At 40.7% G+C, this 17,038-nt stretch overlaps 1 protein-coding gene and 1 pseudogene across 1 annotated transcript; one reads left to right on the top strand and one right to left on the bottom strand.

The window, feature by feature from the left end:
- Positions 1–7,660: 7,660 nt before the first annotated feature.
- LOC121743910 lies at positions 7,661–9,457 on the top strand (annotated as a pseudogene).
- Positions 9,458–9,624: 167 nt separating this feature from the next.
- On the bottom strand, positions 9,625–11,527 carry LOC121745695 (BTB/POZ domain-containing protein At5g60050-like; the record flags this gene model as incomplete). The annotated part of the gene is made up of 2 exons (XM_042139667.1): positions 9,625–10,631; positions 10,880–11,527. Coding segments are annotated over 2 exons (1,584 nt in total), but the record flags the coding sequence as incomplete, so codon positions are not given.
- Between the last annotated feature and the right edge of the window lie 5,511 nt (positions 11,528–17,038).

The raw sequence follows: 17,038 nt of genomic DNA, 5'->3' as shown, positions 1-17,038 counted from the left end.
CATCCATTTGATGAATCTTAAGATTGTGCACAGCAGCAATCGCGAGAAGCACTCGAATTGATGTAATCCTCGTTACAGGTGAGTATGTATCGAAGAAATCGTACCCTTCCTTTTGTTTAAAGCCTTTGACTACCAGTCGAGCTTTATACTTGTCCACTGTTCCATCGGCCTTAAACTTTCTTTTAAGGACCCATTTGCATCCTAAAGGTTTAGCACCTTCAGGTAGATCAACCAACACCCACGTGTGGTTTAGAAAAATTGACTCAATTTCGCTTTGAACAGCTTCTTTCCAATGCAACCCGTCTGGGCCAGCAAAGTCTACTTTTATCGATGTTGGTTCTTCATCCAACATGAATGCAATGTAGTCAGGACCAAATGTCTTTGGTGTTCTGACCCTGCTACCACGCCTTGGTACCGCATCGTTTGGATCAAGCCTTGTTCGCTTGCGCGATTCTGGCTCTTCATCCGCTGATTTAGAACTAGTGGCTTCATCCTCAATTCTCGTCTCAGAATTGGGTACAATATTTTCCTTGTCTTTGCGGGGAAATATGTTTTCAAGAAATACAACATTTCTTGACTCGATTGTTGTTCCCACGGTCACAGTCGGTATTTCAGACTTGTGGACAACAAATCGATATGCACTACTATTAAGTGCATACCCAATGAAGATGCAGTCAACCGTTTTAGGACCGATTGTAACTTCTTTGGGCGGAGGAACCATCACCTTAGCCAAACACCCCCACACTTTGAGGTATTTGTAGGATGACTTCCTTCCTTTCCACAACTCATAAGGAGTAACGTCCTTACCTTTGAGTGGGATTTTGTTTAGGATGTAGTTGGCTGTCAAAACAGCTTCCCCCACATGTTCTGGGGCATCCCCGAACTGATTAGTAACGCATTCATCATCTCTTTGAGAGTTCGATTCTTGCGTCCTGCAACACCATTAGATTGTGGTGAATATGGTGCAGTCGTTTGGTGAATTATACCACTTGCGTTGCATAATTCCTCAAACGGGGCTACGTATTCACCTCCTCTATCACTTCGAATCATTTTGATTTTACATCCAAGTTGATTCTCGACTTCGTTCTTATAATTTTTGAACGCTTCTATTGCTTCATCTTTAGTTCTTAAAAGATAGACATAACAATATCTTGTGCAATCATCTATGAATGTGATAAAATATTTTTTACCACCTCTCGTTTGCACCAATTTTAAGTCACATACGTCCGTGTGAATTAATTCAAGGGGTTTCGTGTTCCGTTCAACCTAATGAAACGGTAACTTAGTCATTTTTGCCTCAAGACAAGTTTCACATTTGTTTTGAGTTTCTACTTCATTTGCCTTTAGTAAATCTAAACTTACTAATCTTTTAATGGCATTTTGATTTACATGTCCCAATCTACTGTGCCACAAGTTAGAACACTCAGCCAAGTAAGAAGAAGTAGATGCATTCTTATTATTAGCCAACGGCTTAGAGACATGGCGTACATCTACACTAAGCTTGAAAAGTCCGTCGGTTACAAAGCCTTTTCGAGTGACTTCCCAAACTTGTACAAAGAAAACCTATCAGATTCAAATACAAGTTTAAACCCCTTATTCACTAGTATTGATCCTGACACTAGGTTCCTGCGGATGTCCGGGACGTGCAGCATATCCTTCAAAGTGATAGTGACGCCGGACGTCATCATGAAAATCACGTCTCCAATGCCGAGGACTTGAGATGAGGCTTGATTCCCCATATTGATCTTCCTCCCTTCAACAGCGGTGTAGGAGGTAAACTTGCTCTTATCGGCACAAACGTGGGCAGTAGCCCCAGTGTCGATATACCAGCCACCTTTGTTATCAACAAGGTTGACTTTTTCCGTGACCACAGCAACAAGGTCACTTTCATCACAGTCCTTGAATTCTTTTTCAACAACGTGGGCAGCCGGCTTCTTCTTCGGCTTGCGGCAGTCCTTAGAAAAGTGACCAGGTTTGCCACAGTTGTAGCAGTTGCCTTCAACCTTCCTCGCATGCTGCTTCTTCTTGTCCTTGTCCTTTGCAATTGGACGGGAGCGTTTGTTGGAGGGACCACCCCGCTCCAACAGATTGGCCTTTGCAACAGGTGGGCCATGGCACTGAGCCAAACCATCGCGTTTGCGCACGTCTAACTCGATGTGCAACTTCACGATCAAGTCTTCAAGATTCATCTCCTTTCGCTTGTGCTTAAGGTAGATCTTGAAGTCCTTCCAGCTGGGTGGAAGTTTTTCAATGACCGTGCCCGCCGTGAAAGCTTCAAGCAGGGCCATTCCCTCGGCGGCGAGGTCATGGATGATGAGCTGGAACTCTTGCACTTGGTCCGTGATTGGTTGGGAGTAGACCATTTTGTGGTCTAAGTACTTAGCTATTACAAATTTCTTAGTACCCGCATCATCACTACGGTACTTCTTATCTAGCATTTCCCACACTTGTTTTGATGTGGGAATAGTACAATACACGTTATATAGACTATCATCTAAAGCACTTAAAATAAAGTTTTTACAAAGATAGTCTCCTTTGCGCCAAGCGTCATACTCGACGTACATCTCGACACGTGCCTCATTCTCGCTTGGCGGGGTTGGCTCGTTCTCCTTGAGGAAGTTAACGACGCCCAACGTTGTTAGGTAGAACAACATTTTCTGTTGCCATCTCTTGAAGTCTGTTCCAGTTAACCTCGACGGCTTCTCAGCGGGTGGCATCATCCTTGGTGCCATTGGTGCCGAGCTTGTCCCATGGAATGGACCAAATCTGTTGCCCCCGTAAGAGCTAACAATTGGTTGGGGCACAGTACCCCCCACAGTTGCGTGGAGCATGGAGGCCCCCGCATTTGTGCCGACCCCGAAGGATCCAGCTCCCGTGCCGACCCCGATGGATGGATCCAGCACCTGTGCCGACCCCAATGGATCCAGCACCCGTGCCGACCCCGAAGGATCCAGCACTCGTGCTGACCCCGAAGGGTCCAACACCCGTGCCGACCCCGAAGGGTCCAACACCCGTGCTGCCCCCGAAGGAGCTAGCACCCGTGCCGACCCCGGAGGGTCCAGCACCCGTGCCGTGCCCCCCGACACTTGATCCAATGAAGGATCCAATGGAACCACTGAAAGTGGAACCGACCGACCCACTCGAGGTGAATCCAGAAACCGTCCCAAATGGGTTGTGAAACACCCAAGGGGATGTTGATGAAGAGGTTGAGAAGCCAGGAGTCGGAATCATTGTTATGTCCGACGACGTGTTGACGGGAACGACGGGGGACACGGTGGATGGAACGGTGGCAGCGGCGGTAGACGAGTCAGTCGACATCTCCAAGCAAAGGTGTTGATTTCAGTTTAGTCGGTGTGTGTAAAGTCCTTTAGTGGCAAGAATATCTCGTCTTGCGATTGTTGTCGAAATGAGATACAAGTCTTGCCGGGCGAAAATTACAATGAAAATAAACAAAGGAAAATTACACGGAAAAACTGAAACAATTACACGAGAAAATATCTGCGGAAAGCGGTAAGCCGAGTCGAGGAGTCCTCTTTCCGTAAGATGAGATACGCCCCGGTAGTGCTCTCGGTTTGACGTGTCGTCCCCAAAGATAAAACGGCTTCGTCTCTGAAGTAGCAGCACCGCTAGCAACAGAGTTCCGGCGATTTGGAGTAAGGCGGGGGCAGAGCTTCGACGGGAAGATATGCAGAGAGGGAGAGAGCGTGTATGCAGGAATGCTTGTGTATTCTATGTCTACAATGCAATGGATGCATGCCTATTTATAGGCCAAGTCCACCTGCAGGGCATTGATGGAGTCAACAACCATTATGTGTGCCATGATGGTTAGACCGTAACCGCCGGGGGTTATTGACTGATGCACTAGCCAGTGGGAGCTGAAGAGACACGACGCACCTGGACATGCTACACGACGGTATAGACCATGGACCGTCGGGGTCCATCGGGGACCTTTTGTCTCCCGTAGATCGGATTTGAGAAAATGAATATACTACGGTCATCTACTCGGAACGTAGATCGACGTTATTGCATTTAATTTCACAAAATTAAATGTCTTGTAATATTTATTATTAGTCAAAAATCATTTGACCAAGCACGATTCCAACATAAAAGCCTGAGGCAAAATACCGCGTGGGAAATTTGTAGCTTTAAATTTGTTTTTTTTAAAAAGTCTGATATAAACCAAAAAATAACACGAAACAGAGAGGTGGATTGATTAACCAGAACTTGGGTATTAAGTTATTTTAAAATGTGGTAATAAAACTTTCATGCTCCAAAAATGAATTTTGGTTTTCTACATAGCCTAATAAAAAAGTTTCATGAAATTTTTTTTGACGGCAGTTATTTATGTTCAATGTGTGCAAATTCATGACTTCATATGGTGTAATTTATCAGTTTTTGTAAATTAAGGTTGACACGATAAAACAAATATTTAGTGTGAAATTAAATATTTCAATATGAAAAAATCGATCTATTTTTGTTACAAGAATAATTATCAAGAATGTTTGTGCAAATAGGGAGTAAAATTTTTCATACACCCGGGCCCAATCGTTTAGAATTGAGTGCAAAATATTTTAGTCCGAAATAAACAAAAATAACTCAAATGTGGGTCGGTCAAATTGATATCCATATTTTGGTTCTACAATATCATGTATATAGGTGGTTATCATATAGGTGGTGTTCGGTTTCTAGATAAAATAATATCAAAATATATTATAGGATTGAGTTTTGAGATTATTTTAGTTGTAGGGGATTAGCTATGATCAATTATCTCATGATTATTCATTTAAGATTGAGTTATCTCATGAAACAAACACATTACATATTTAATCTCGGATATAATCTTGCAAACTGAACACCTCTTTAGTTTGCTTTACTTAACCCTCTGTCCAAGATAATTTGTCTCACTTCCTATTTTTGCACTTATTTTATAAAAGTAATGAAAAATAGTTCGAGAGTAAAATAAATCTTACCTACATTATTCTTTCTCTTACTTTACTCTCTCTCAATTTTAACTATTTTATTATTACTTTTGTCAAAACAGTGCGGAATATTTTAGTCCAACATAAACAAAAATAACTCAAATGTGGGTTGATCAAATTGATATCAATATTTTTGTTCTACAAGACCACAATATGATACACTTAGTTGGCTTTATTTAACCCTCTGTCCCATATACTTCCCATTTTTACACTTATTTTATAAAAAATAATTAAAATGGAGAAAGAAAAGTAAAAAAAGAGAATAATTTTATCTATATTATTCTTTCTCTTACTTTAGTCTCTCAACTTTAACTATTTTTTTATTATTTTTGCCAAACAAGTGCGAAAATATGGAACAAATTTTTTGGGACGAAGGAAGTAATAGTATTTTTTTTGGGGTTTATTTCTGTTTTTCTATAGATTTCTACACTGGCGGCATCCTCTACTCTTCATGTTATTTGTGAAATAGTTTTATTTTTCATCTTATTCGTCCACTAAATTAGTTTCTATTTAGTTATGACAATTTTTTCTGCACATCCTATTTTCAATTATTTTCCCCTCCATCTCTAAGTCTCTCTCACTTTATAAATTTTAATTCAACATGTGTAAGATTATTTTATAAACATATTAGTAGTACTTCGTCAATGTCAAATGCCACCTACAGGCTACAACGCAACCAACATCCAACCCTACCATCATTTACACTGCCACCGACGTTGATTTTCTTTTTTTATCATAGTCCTTCAATTCTCTTTTATTAGTAGTTTTAAATTTTTTGTCTTCCACGTACGTTCCGTTTCTATTACCAAACGTCACCTTAATTAGAACTATTTGAAGTAATACCTACACAATATTCAGCTTTCAATTCTAGTATTGAATAACCGTCTAGAAATATTTACTTTATAGGTTTGCTCATATCTTAAGCCAAACGGTAGTTAATGGAATTCAATAACATCATCTATAGATTGACAACTATGAAATCAATTCTCATCTGTCTTTTATGCATCACAAAAAATCTAATGTATTGCTTTTTTTTAACCATAGGTGTACCGAATCCGTCTTTGACAGAATCAAACTAATCCTGCTCGATCGGGTTTGCGGATTAAGGTTGAAAGTTTTCCAGCGGATGACAGGGGTTTAAACCCGTGACTTCAAGATCATCATAGCTCCGCATTATCAACTGCAGTGCAACTTTGTTGTCCATTGCTAATGTAGTGCTTTTAGTGATGAAGAGAAAACAAATATACCAATGATTAATTATTGGCTACCGTGGAGGATAGTTATGTAAAATTCAATTTCAGTTTAAACAGGATTAGTCCTTTATTTTTGGAAATATTAAAAAATGACAACGATATCCAATTGCTGATTACTCACTCCGTCCCACAATAAGATTCTTATTTGGTTTTGACACGAGTTTTAAGAAATGTAAATGAAAGTGAGTTGCATAAGTTAGTAGAATATGTGTCCTACTTATATATATTAGTTTTATAATAAAATGTGATTGGAATAAATTGGTGGAATGTGAGACCTATTTACCATTTATTATAAAAGTGAAATATGACTCTTATTGTAGGCGAATGAAAATGACAAAATTTGACTCTTATTGTGGGAAGGGAGTAAAAAGGAATGAAAGTTTATGTGCATTTAGCATCTTCCTTTCAAATTAGTGACTCCTCGTTTGCTTTCTTTTTGTATGTGACCTCTCTAAATGTTATTACTATTAATTTGTACGTTTAAATTAGGTGTGGATAGGTACGATATATCTTACCGAAATCGCCATATCATATACCTTATCAAAAATTCGGTATGCGAAAAAATCATACATTTATCTTACCAAAATTTGGTATACCGAACTTCAGTATACCTTATTTTTGGTATGACGAATTTCCATAACAATATCGTACCATATTTTCGGTATACCGTATTTTTGCGATATACTTGACTTTCAACATCAATGAAAATAGTATATTTGAGTTTTTAGAATATTATTTACATTTTATAATTTAATAAATATATTAAACCTATTTTATATATAATTATATTTATATTTCACAATAGGTTTTATAAATTGAAAATATATACATTATATTTTACCTATAATTATATTAATATATTACAGTATATACCGAATTTCGGTATACTACAGTACACAAAATCCATATCGTTGTCTTACCGGAATCTTTCGGTACGGTATAATATCATACCGAAAATACGGTATACCGAAAATTCAGTATTTTTTGATATTTTTCCTGTACGATAAGACTGGTACTTTGGTATTTCAGTATTTTTCCTCAGCCCTAATTTTAATAATATGTATGGAAATTAATCAAAATCATGTTAGAAGGAATTATAACAATTTACTTTTATTATGTGCAATTGGTCCATCTCAACTGGAGTACTACCTTTTAATTTGTACACTATTAATTATATGTCGTTTATTTTTTGTTAGTTGAAAGTTGGCAGATGATATGGGATTGCGACAAACGCTTATTGTCACAATGTATTAATCCAAAAAATCAGTGGCATGGTCCAAAAACTATTCGAAATTCAAAGGATTTCAAGCATGCTTTATAGAACGTAACGCTCACACCATTAAATCAAAACACGACTGCAGAGGGGGATTAATTTGTTCTTCCTCTTAAACTTATTTGCAACACTCAAAATCTATTCGGCAACTGCACTCCAAAAACAATATTGTAATAATTTGTACAAAACCCTAACAAACAAAACCATCACCCTACAGTCAAATCACAACGCATTGTTAGAGCTGATCATAACATACAAAATCTATCCGGCACCCTTAGTAAAATCACACCAAAAATCCAATCTCACATTGCATAAATTTGCCTTATCTGTGTATCCACACTCACACCACAAAAATCGAAGAAAAAACATGTTAACTAAATATGCTCATCTTTTCATTTTTCTTCCTCTCCACTTTCTGTTCTTCAATCTCCCGATGATCGGAGCAGCACAGCCGGAGAAGCTCTTCCGGGAATACATCAGAGCTGAGGACAACAATGTGAGATTCACGGATGTCCCCATCAACCCCAGCGTCGACTTCCACTTCCTCCTCTCCTTCGCCATCGATCGACTACACGGATGGAGCCCACCCGGCTCCCACAAACGGTGATTTCCGAGTCTACTGGGACACGAAGAACCTCAGCCCGTCTAAGGTGTCTGCGATCAAAGATAAGCATGCAAATGTTCGAGTAGCCATGAGCCTTGGAGGTGACACCATAGGCAACAACAAACCAGTCTACTTTCATCCAACCTCAGTCAAAAGCTGGGTTGCAAATGCAATTCATTCCATAACTGAGATTGTCACAACTTACGGTTTGGACGGAATCGATATAGACTACGAACACTTCGGTTCAGATCCTGAACACTTCGGTTCAGATCCTGATACATTCACCGAGTGTATCGGGCGACTTATCTTCTACCTGAAACAGAACAAGATCGTCTCCTTCACCTCCATAGCACCGTATGAAGATGATTCTGTCCAGCCGTACTATCTAGCTCTGTGGAGAAAGTACAGCCATCTCATCGACTACGCGAATTTCCAGTTCTATGCCTATCCAAGGAGCACCAATGTTTCTCAGTTTCTTAAGTATTTCGACGAACAAAGCTCTAACTACAAAGGAGGCAAAGTTCAGGTGAGTTTTGGGACTGACGGGAGTGGCGGGCTATCCCTTCAAAATGGGTTCTTTGATGCCTGCAGCGAACTGAGCAAGCAGGGGAAGTTTCATGGGATCTTCATTTGGTCTGCAGATGACTCCAAGAAGGCTAATTTCAAGTATGAGAGACAGTCACAGGACTTCTTAGCCTCTCAAAAGTGAGGCTATTCATATTTCACAGCTCACTTTTAACAGCATACATACACCAAAAATAAAAACAAAATTTTTTTTACTCTTTCTAAGGAGTTGTATAATATCACTGTAATCGTTCTTTTTAAAAAAAAATAAAAAAAGCTTAGTCTTGTGCCTCTTTGTAAGCCCCAAACTCATCCAAAGTGGAAAGAGGTGAGAAGTCACTTACATTTACATGTCTTCATCCATGCATATGAGATATACTAGTAACCTATCAGTTAATTCATAAATTCTCTTTATATTCTGTAACATATGAGATATAGCAGTACACATCACTCACTGACTGATCTCAGCCAATCTCTCTTTGCTGTTGGACCTAAAATGTGGCGTGAGAGACAACAGGTAGTTCGCTTACGCAAGTAGAAAATGAGCGGACATTATTAAAGAAAATTAATCAATCCTACAGGAAAGAAACTCTATTTTACAGAATTTCTGCAGTCGGATGACAAAAGGGTTACGGTTACCAGGGTCTTCTTAACATGCTAGCAAAGACTAATTTGAGCAAGCTTCAAAAGATTCCATCAATTTTGCTAATGGAATGTGTGATTAGTAGCTATGTAAACGAGTTTCAGAGACATGGACCAAAATGAGGCATTAAGAGATGAGGAAAGAAAATTAAGTAGTGAACTGAGTATTAATCTGATGAATTAGTTACACATGGAAATTGAATATGTTTTCATATGGAAAGCAATTTCAACTGCAAAACTACTGTTTCTTTGATCTAGAATATGATGTCATTCTTATCAGAAATTAGAACAAGATATAAACAGATTGCATATGGGAAGGAATGAATTTTTATTTACACCATTACATGTGACATGGAATTCAAGCAAACATACCATACCCATCAGTCTGGAATATCACAGACAGCTAGCTGCAATTGCGACTCAATTGCATATTGTTTCACAAAAGCCCTTCTCCACCAGATTTCAAACGCTCTCTGAATATTGGGACAATCGTCGCCCTTGTTAAGAAACCTATCAAACCACTTAACCAAAACCGATTGTTGTTGAGGCAGTGGTAGAGTAAGAATTGTTTGACTAAGCCCCTCCTCAATTAATTTCCTATCAACAGGTTTCCCCCCTATTCTCATCCATCCAAAATCGTCGTAAAGAGCTTCCAACCAAGTCGATAGCAAGGCAAACCTAGTCTCCTTAGGCACTAGAATCTGCCCTCTCCCAATAGAAATGCAGAGTTGGGCAGTGATCTTGCTTATTTCGTGGCGATACATAGTAGGTATCTTGGAGTGAAGAAGTGCTAGTTCCTTCTGGTCAGCCCATAAGTCCACAAACTCGTCCCCCAAGTTTCTCTCTATAAGGATGCCAAGAATCCACTGCATATTCTCAGCCTCTCGAGAAATCTCAGCCATTATAGCTCCTCGGTCTTGCTTGCTTTCATCCAAGCCAGTGGTTCCAGATAAGCACAGAACAAGAGATCCTAGGCACCTGTGGCAAAGCTGATACAATACATCTCTTGAGATATCAAGGCCATCCTTATCTTCTTTTAGCAGTCGACACATTAACCCTTTCATTTCTCTACGGGCCTTTTCATCTTTGGCCTGCAAGACACCTAATGACAATTTCAAGAAGACACTCTCCAGCCTTGAAGATGTTGAAGGGTTGGCTATCACTCTCTGTAGCACAGTATCTGCTCTTGAACAATCAATCTGGAGTTGATTTAGATGCGAAACAACACTCTCCTCTTCTCCCTCAGACCACGGCACTGCTTCCAGATACTCCAAACATGCCCTAATCCCATCCTCAAACATAATTGCACAACATATCTGCCAATGCCAAGCAACTCTGGCATAAGAAAATACTCACATTTCACTTATTAAAGGCACAATATACCACATTGCTACAACTTCTAAACAATCTCGAAATTGTATCTTCTTTCCCAACTTGAACTCAATTACCCGTTTATGAGTCCACATTGAGTATAGAAAGCATCATTAATCATTCTAGATAGACATTACAAAGAAAGTAAGGAGAATTGAAGTGTTTATTATGAGAGAGGGAGGGAGAGAGAAACCTTCAAAAGGGCCAAGATCTTGAAGACTTCCATGCCGAGGAGCTTGGTCTTCAATTCGGCAGAGTACATGAGGACGACAGCCTCCACATAGACGGCCACGTCATCGCACTCAAGAATCTCGACAGAGTGGGTCCCGCTCCGGCGAAGTTTGTCGGAAAAGAAGCGGCTTTTGGCGGCCAAGACCCGTAGGTGGACATCAACGGTGACCCGGAACGGCGGCGCGTCGGCCTCCGCGCGGCCGGCTACTGTGAGGCTGACGTCGGCAGGCCCCCATTGGTTGGAGATGTTGAAGGGGGCGTGGGAGAGGGCGGCGGAGACCCTTTCTTGGAGCTTCTTGCGGGCGTCGAGAGCAGGATTGGGGTCGACCGACATGATCTCGAAGAGGGATGGGCTGTGGTGATGGTGGTGGTGGTGGTGAGGAGCAGGAGAGAGAGGAGTGAGGCGAGAGGGGGGGAGGAAGGGGTCGGAGATGAAGCCCTGCTTGATCATTGTGGACACCAATTGTTGCTGGTGGAGTTTTGAAGACATGGGTTTGTGGTGGGTGGTGGCGTTATTGCTCTTGCTATCAGACGCCATCGAATTCAGGGGGACTGAAAGGAAGCTCAAGCACGCAAAAGGACTAACAAACACACACACAACACGCACTGGGTGTCAGTGGGCAATGGCCATTAATTGGTATATGGGGACTCCTTTAGAGCATCTCCAGTGGGCGGACATCCCACTCGGACATCCACTAGGACATCCCAAAAACACCTCCTGCCACGTCACTAGGACATCCCACCCCACTGCCACATCACTAGGACATCCCATGCATATCCGCCCTTCCCATCGCCCTTCCCACTAGGACATCCCGCAATAAAAAAAATCATAAATTCACAAATAAAACAATTTACGTTTACGGAAATAAAATTTGACCGAGAATACGAACGGGAAAAATTAACAACTTTATCGGAAAAAACATACATGATTCGAAAAAAAAATTCAACGAGCCGTATATATAGAGTTTCAAAACAAAAAAAAATAATAATAAAAACGGGACGTCCGACCGGACGTCCGAGTTGAAGCCACAGTGGCGGACGTCCGCCCGCCCGTCGCCGGGACGTCCGAGGACACCCGACGTCCTCACGGGACGTCCGTATCCGACCTCCGACCTCCCAACGGCGGACGTCCCGTCGCCCTTCCCGGTGTCCGACCGGACGTCCTACCGGAGGGGCGCCATAGGAGATGCTCTTAGATGAGAGAGATCTAAGGGCATCCACGACACCTCCGGCCACGTTATCCCACTACACAATGACGGACATCTCCAAGGACATCCGACAGACATCCACAAAAAAACAATAAAAAAATCAAAACGTCCGTCGTGTCAATGCAATGGCGGACGTCCCGGAAAGCTGCGGAACTCCGGTGTCCACAGCGGACGTCCGTATCCGTATGCATACTGCCTAATAGCGGACGTCCCGCTCGGACGTCGGGCACGCCGGTCCGACGTCCGCCGGGACATCCGCCATTGTGGATGCTCTTAGGCCACCCGCAACGCGTCCTGCGGGTGGCTCGTATCTCATCCCGCCGAGATGAGACGACGGCGAGACGCGTTGCAGCGTCCCGTCTCGTCTCGATCTCGCTGAGGCGCCCGTCCCACCGAGACGGATCGCGGGCTGTCTCGCCACGCGCTCGCGCGACGTGGCGCGCTCCGGCGCCATGCGTGACGCCAACTCGCCGGCCCGCGAGTAGGCTTCGTCACGCTAAAGCAATAAATCTTATTTTTTTAAAATCGAATTTAATAAAATAAATAAATAAAAATCGAAAATGGTAATATTACCGTTTTTCGACCATTTTCCTTTTTTTTACTCTATAAATACTGATATTTCATCCTCATTTCACACACAAATACACATCTATTCTTCCCAAATCATCTCCATTTCCTCTGTAATTTTCATCTAACCTCTCCAATTATCATCATAAAATGTCCGGCGACGGCAACTATGGCGGTGGCGGTGGCGGCTCCGGCGGGTTTGACATCAACTCGTTTGGCGACTGAGGGCATGTACAATGTCTTGGGTGGTTCCGACTCCGGTTCGTCGACGCCGGCGGGGTACCAACCACCCCATTTTGATGTTGATGCATACGCTCGGAATTGATTATATGGCAAGATAAATTGGTATTCCGCCTCCAGGTAGCTAGAGTGCACCGCCACCGTCTTCGGGGAATGATTCACCGGCGGAGTAGTTTTTTTTAATTTCTATAAAATTGTATTTTAAATTATGTACTTTTTTATTTTTTAGGATTTTAATTATGTTTTTTTATTTTTTTGAATTTTAAGTTGTATTTTTATTTTATGTAGTAATTTTATTTTATTTAATGAAATGTGTTTTTATTAATTGAATTTGTTGGAAATAAAAATAAAAAATGAAATTGAATGAATAGTAAGTTAAGAGATGGTTAAGAGACGGATAAGAGATGTAGGATTGCAGGTTCTGTCTCTTAGTTAAGAGATGAAGTGAAAAGTACAGTGGAGCCCATGAATAATTAAGGGATGAGACGAATAAGAGACAGCGTTGCAGATGACCTAATACTACTCCTATCAAATTATTAGAATCAGAACAGTTATATAACATCCGTTCTACAAAAATTGATGTTATAAAGATAATTAATTGAAAACCATTATTAATCCCTTTTAAAAAATAAGTTCTACCGGTAAAATTAGATTAATTTTGTGCTTAATAGTACTCCTCCTCACCTGTGTAGAATAATAATACTCATTTCGTCTTAATTAAATTGAATTATAACTTTTCAATACGAAAATTAAAAATTGTGTTAAAAGGCAGAACAGATGAATAAATATAGAAAGTAAAGTAGGCAATGATGAATGAAAGTGATTGAATATTTTATTCTTTATTAAAAAAATTAACTCAACTTAGTTTGAATAAATATTTATATCATGTGCATGACACTTATTTACACGTGACCAATTCGCATGAAGGCCCTCAACCTCTCTTACTCTGATATAAATCGTGGCAGCAGCAGATTAAATTTATCTGTTTGCATATTATACTTGAATAATATTTTCACTCTTTTAATAGAGCATCAGCAGTGGGACGCTCTAAGAGCACCCTAAAGCCCGCCCTATGTACTGCCTAGACATGCACATGGTTCGTAAACCGGTGGTTCCGTCAGGTTTCGAGAAATGTGGAATCGGAACCGAATCGTGAGTAAAGGTCTCCAAACCGAACCGAACCAGCCCGGGACCGTCACCGGCGGTTCCGAACCGGAACCGTCGGTTCCACCGAGCCGGTTCAGATTTCAATTTCATGCGAACCGTAACCGGCGGTTTTGAACCGCCGGTTTCGTCGGAACCGATGGTTCGGCGGTTCTCGACAACTTTTCAGGCCTATTTCCAACCTACCCTAGCCTTTTCAGAAACCGAGTCAGGAACCGCCGGTTTTCGTCAGAAACCGTTGACGAAACTGGCGGTTTCGGCCGAAAAAACCGGCGGTTCCGCCGGATTTTCCAAAAATTTGAAAATTTGAAATTTTGATTTTTTTTATTTAATCACATTTTCCCCCTATAAATACACTCCTCTTTATTTCTACTCACCTCATTCTTGTGTTAACAAGTCTTTCTCTTCTCAATCTCAATTTCTCTATTCTCCATCCTCATTCTATCTAATTGCTCAAGTTGTTTACGTTATATGCGCTCATAATTTACTCACGTTGTTCACGTTATCATATTCACACAATCACACTAATCTCTATTCTCCACATTCAATTTCCATAAATATCATGTCTTCATCTCGTCGTGGTGGTGATCGGGGCAAGGGAATTGCCCAAGACCAAAGTGATACTCGTCGTCGACGTGCCCCTACTAGAGCACAAGTCGCGGAGGAGGTGAGAAGGCGAGCCGCTCTTCGAGCGCAAGTAAGTTCTAATATGTTTTTGTTTTTTGTTAATTCATTTTTATTAAATTCATAATTTCATTTTTAACATCTATGTCTCTATGTGTTTTATTTTTGTGATAGTATTTTTACTTAATTGTATATTTTTCGTAGGAGGAAGAAGATCGAAATACGGCCTTGTTACTTGCCCTCGCCGATGACCAACAAGGGGGCATTCACATTCGGCTTCGCATTTCGAATACGATGTGAATCTATCATCGGACGAAGGCGATGATGGATCACATCAATTCCCCTCTTCTAGCGCCGACCAAGTTGGCGAAAATGATGAGGAGGCCGATGCTCCTCCTCCTTCAGGACGACAAAAGAAGAAGATGCCTCCAAAGTTGAAATCCGATATTTTCACCAAACATTACAAGAAGGTCCCGGTGGTAATTCCAAATCCTAATGATCCGACCATTACCGTCGAGACAAGTGAGTTCAAAGCATATTGTAACTATTGCGAGAAAGTCTATCCATTTGGAACCGGTGGGGGATATGGTACTCTCCATCGCCATTTGAAGGTAAAACATCACGTGGAATATGGACATACTAAGTCCCAAAGCCAAATAAACTTCCCGGCCGGTTCATCGTCTCAAACAGGTACGCCTCTATTTAAATATTATCCAAAAAATGTTACCGATGCTATGGTAAGATGGGCGGCAATGAAGCATTTGCCGTTTAATTTTTTTAATGACAAAAAATATGAAGTTACTATGTAAACCGCTTTTAATGTTGCTACAAAAAGAATTCCCCCCTCAACTGCTCAAATTCTCTCCTCAACTGCTCAAAGATCTAACAACCGGCAGTTTTTTGATAAAAAAAGAGAAGTAGGAAAATTTTTATCTAACTTGGGACACAAAGTTATATTTGCTCTGATGTGTGGACAGATTCTTTCTAGAGAAATTCTTACATGTGAATTTCATGTCATTTTATAGATAATAGTTACAGTGGCGGACGATAGGACGTCCGATGCCTCGGGCAGCCTATCGTCCGCCCCACTGTGGGTGCCCTGATATTCTGATTTAGCAAAAACATTATACACAAATTGATGACCATCCAATATAGTACTATACGGAGTACTATTACTATTTACAATCAATAACATAGAAATTTGAATACGGAGTACTATTACTATTTACAATCAATAACATAGAAATTTGAACATTCTAACACGTTTCACCCCGTAATTCATCTTCACACTCACGCGGCATGCCTCCCAACAACATAATTTCCAATTCTCATACGGATTAAGAAAATGCATTTAATATTCTCTGAAAAACTTAATTTTAGTAGTTACTACTCACTCCATATTTCGCCCTCATTGAGTGCTCCACGCATCATTTTGACAAATTACCACTACTACTAAATAAGCTTATTTTAGCAACAGAATATTTTTAAAAAATTCCAATTAAAAGACATGCTTAATATCCCAAAAGATGATGAACTGCGATCATAAACCTGATGGTACCGCGGCCGCCGGCTGGAGGCAAAGCATGTTGGGCACTGCAGCATCGTCGAGTCTGTGGAAAGCTGTGGCGGCGGCCATAGGAGACGAGGGGAGTGGTGTGGTTCAATAATAAATTAAACATTCTCAAAGACGAGGAGAATAACTTGCCGGTGCAGAGGCGATCAAAGCAAGTAGTAGATTTTCTAGTTTTGTGTCTATAAATGTTACACATTTAGCAACTTCAATCAAAGCAAAAATAATCATGAATCGGAGTTACATTCTGGCATACTTTTCCTAGCCTAAGAGATCAGCAGTGACTGAAACCTCACCATTCGCTGCCGTAGATTGTTCAAGTCTTGCTCATCCATCACTCGGAATAGCTATATCGTTGTTCAGAAGCTGTACACCGGAAATCCATGAAAATGGCGGGAAGAACGTTGCATTTTGTGCCATCAGTCGAGCAGCAGCAATCCATTCCTCCTTGCTATCGAAATTCACTGCTTTTTATACACAAACAAACAATCAACCACTACTAGTCAAACTATGAATTTCTATTTTCCTTATACACAGACTCTGAAGATCTGGAAAGTCATGACATTCCTGTTTTCTCTGTGATGCACAAGATCTATGCAATTCATCGATTTGATGAGCAGTCAAACTAAATTGATAAAAAAAAAAACCTCATACGCACACCAGAAATCAACAGTCAGTTAACATTGTTAGAAAAGGAAGATATCAATTAGAATAAATTGTGTGATATGGAAAGATTGAAATTACAATC

The sequence above is a fragment of the Salvia splendens genome, chromosome 8, assembly GCF_004379255.2.
Source record: "Salvia splendens isolate huo1 chromosome 8, SspV2, whole genome shotgun sequence".
Lineage (NCBI taxonomy): Eukaryota > Viridiplantae > Streptophyta > Magnoliopsida > Lamiales > Lamiaceae > Salvia > Salvia splendens.
The sequence above is the reverse complement of the archived record's forward strand: the minus strand, read 5'-3'. Positions and strand labels throughout refer to the sequence as shown.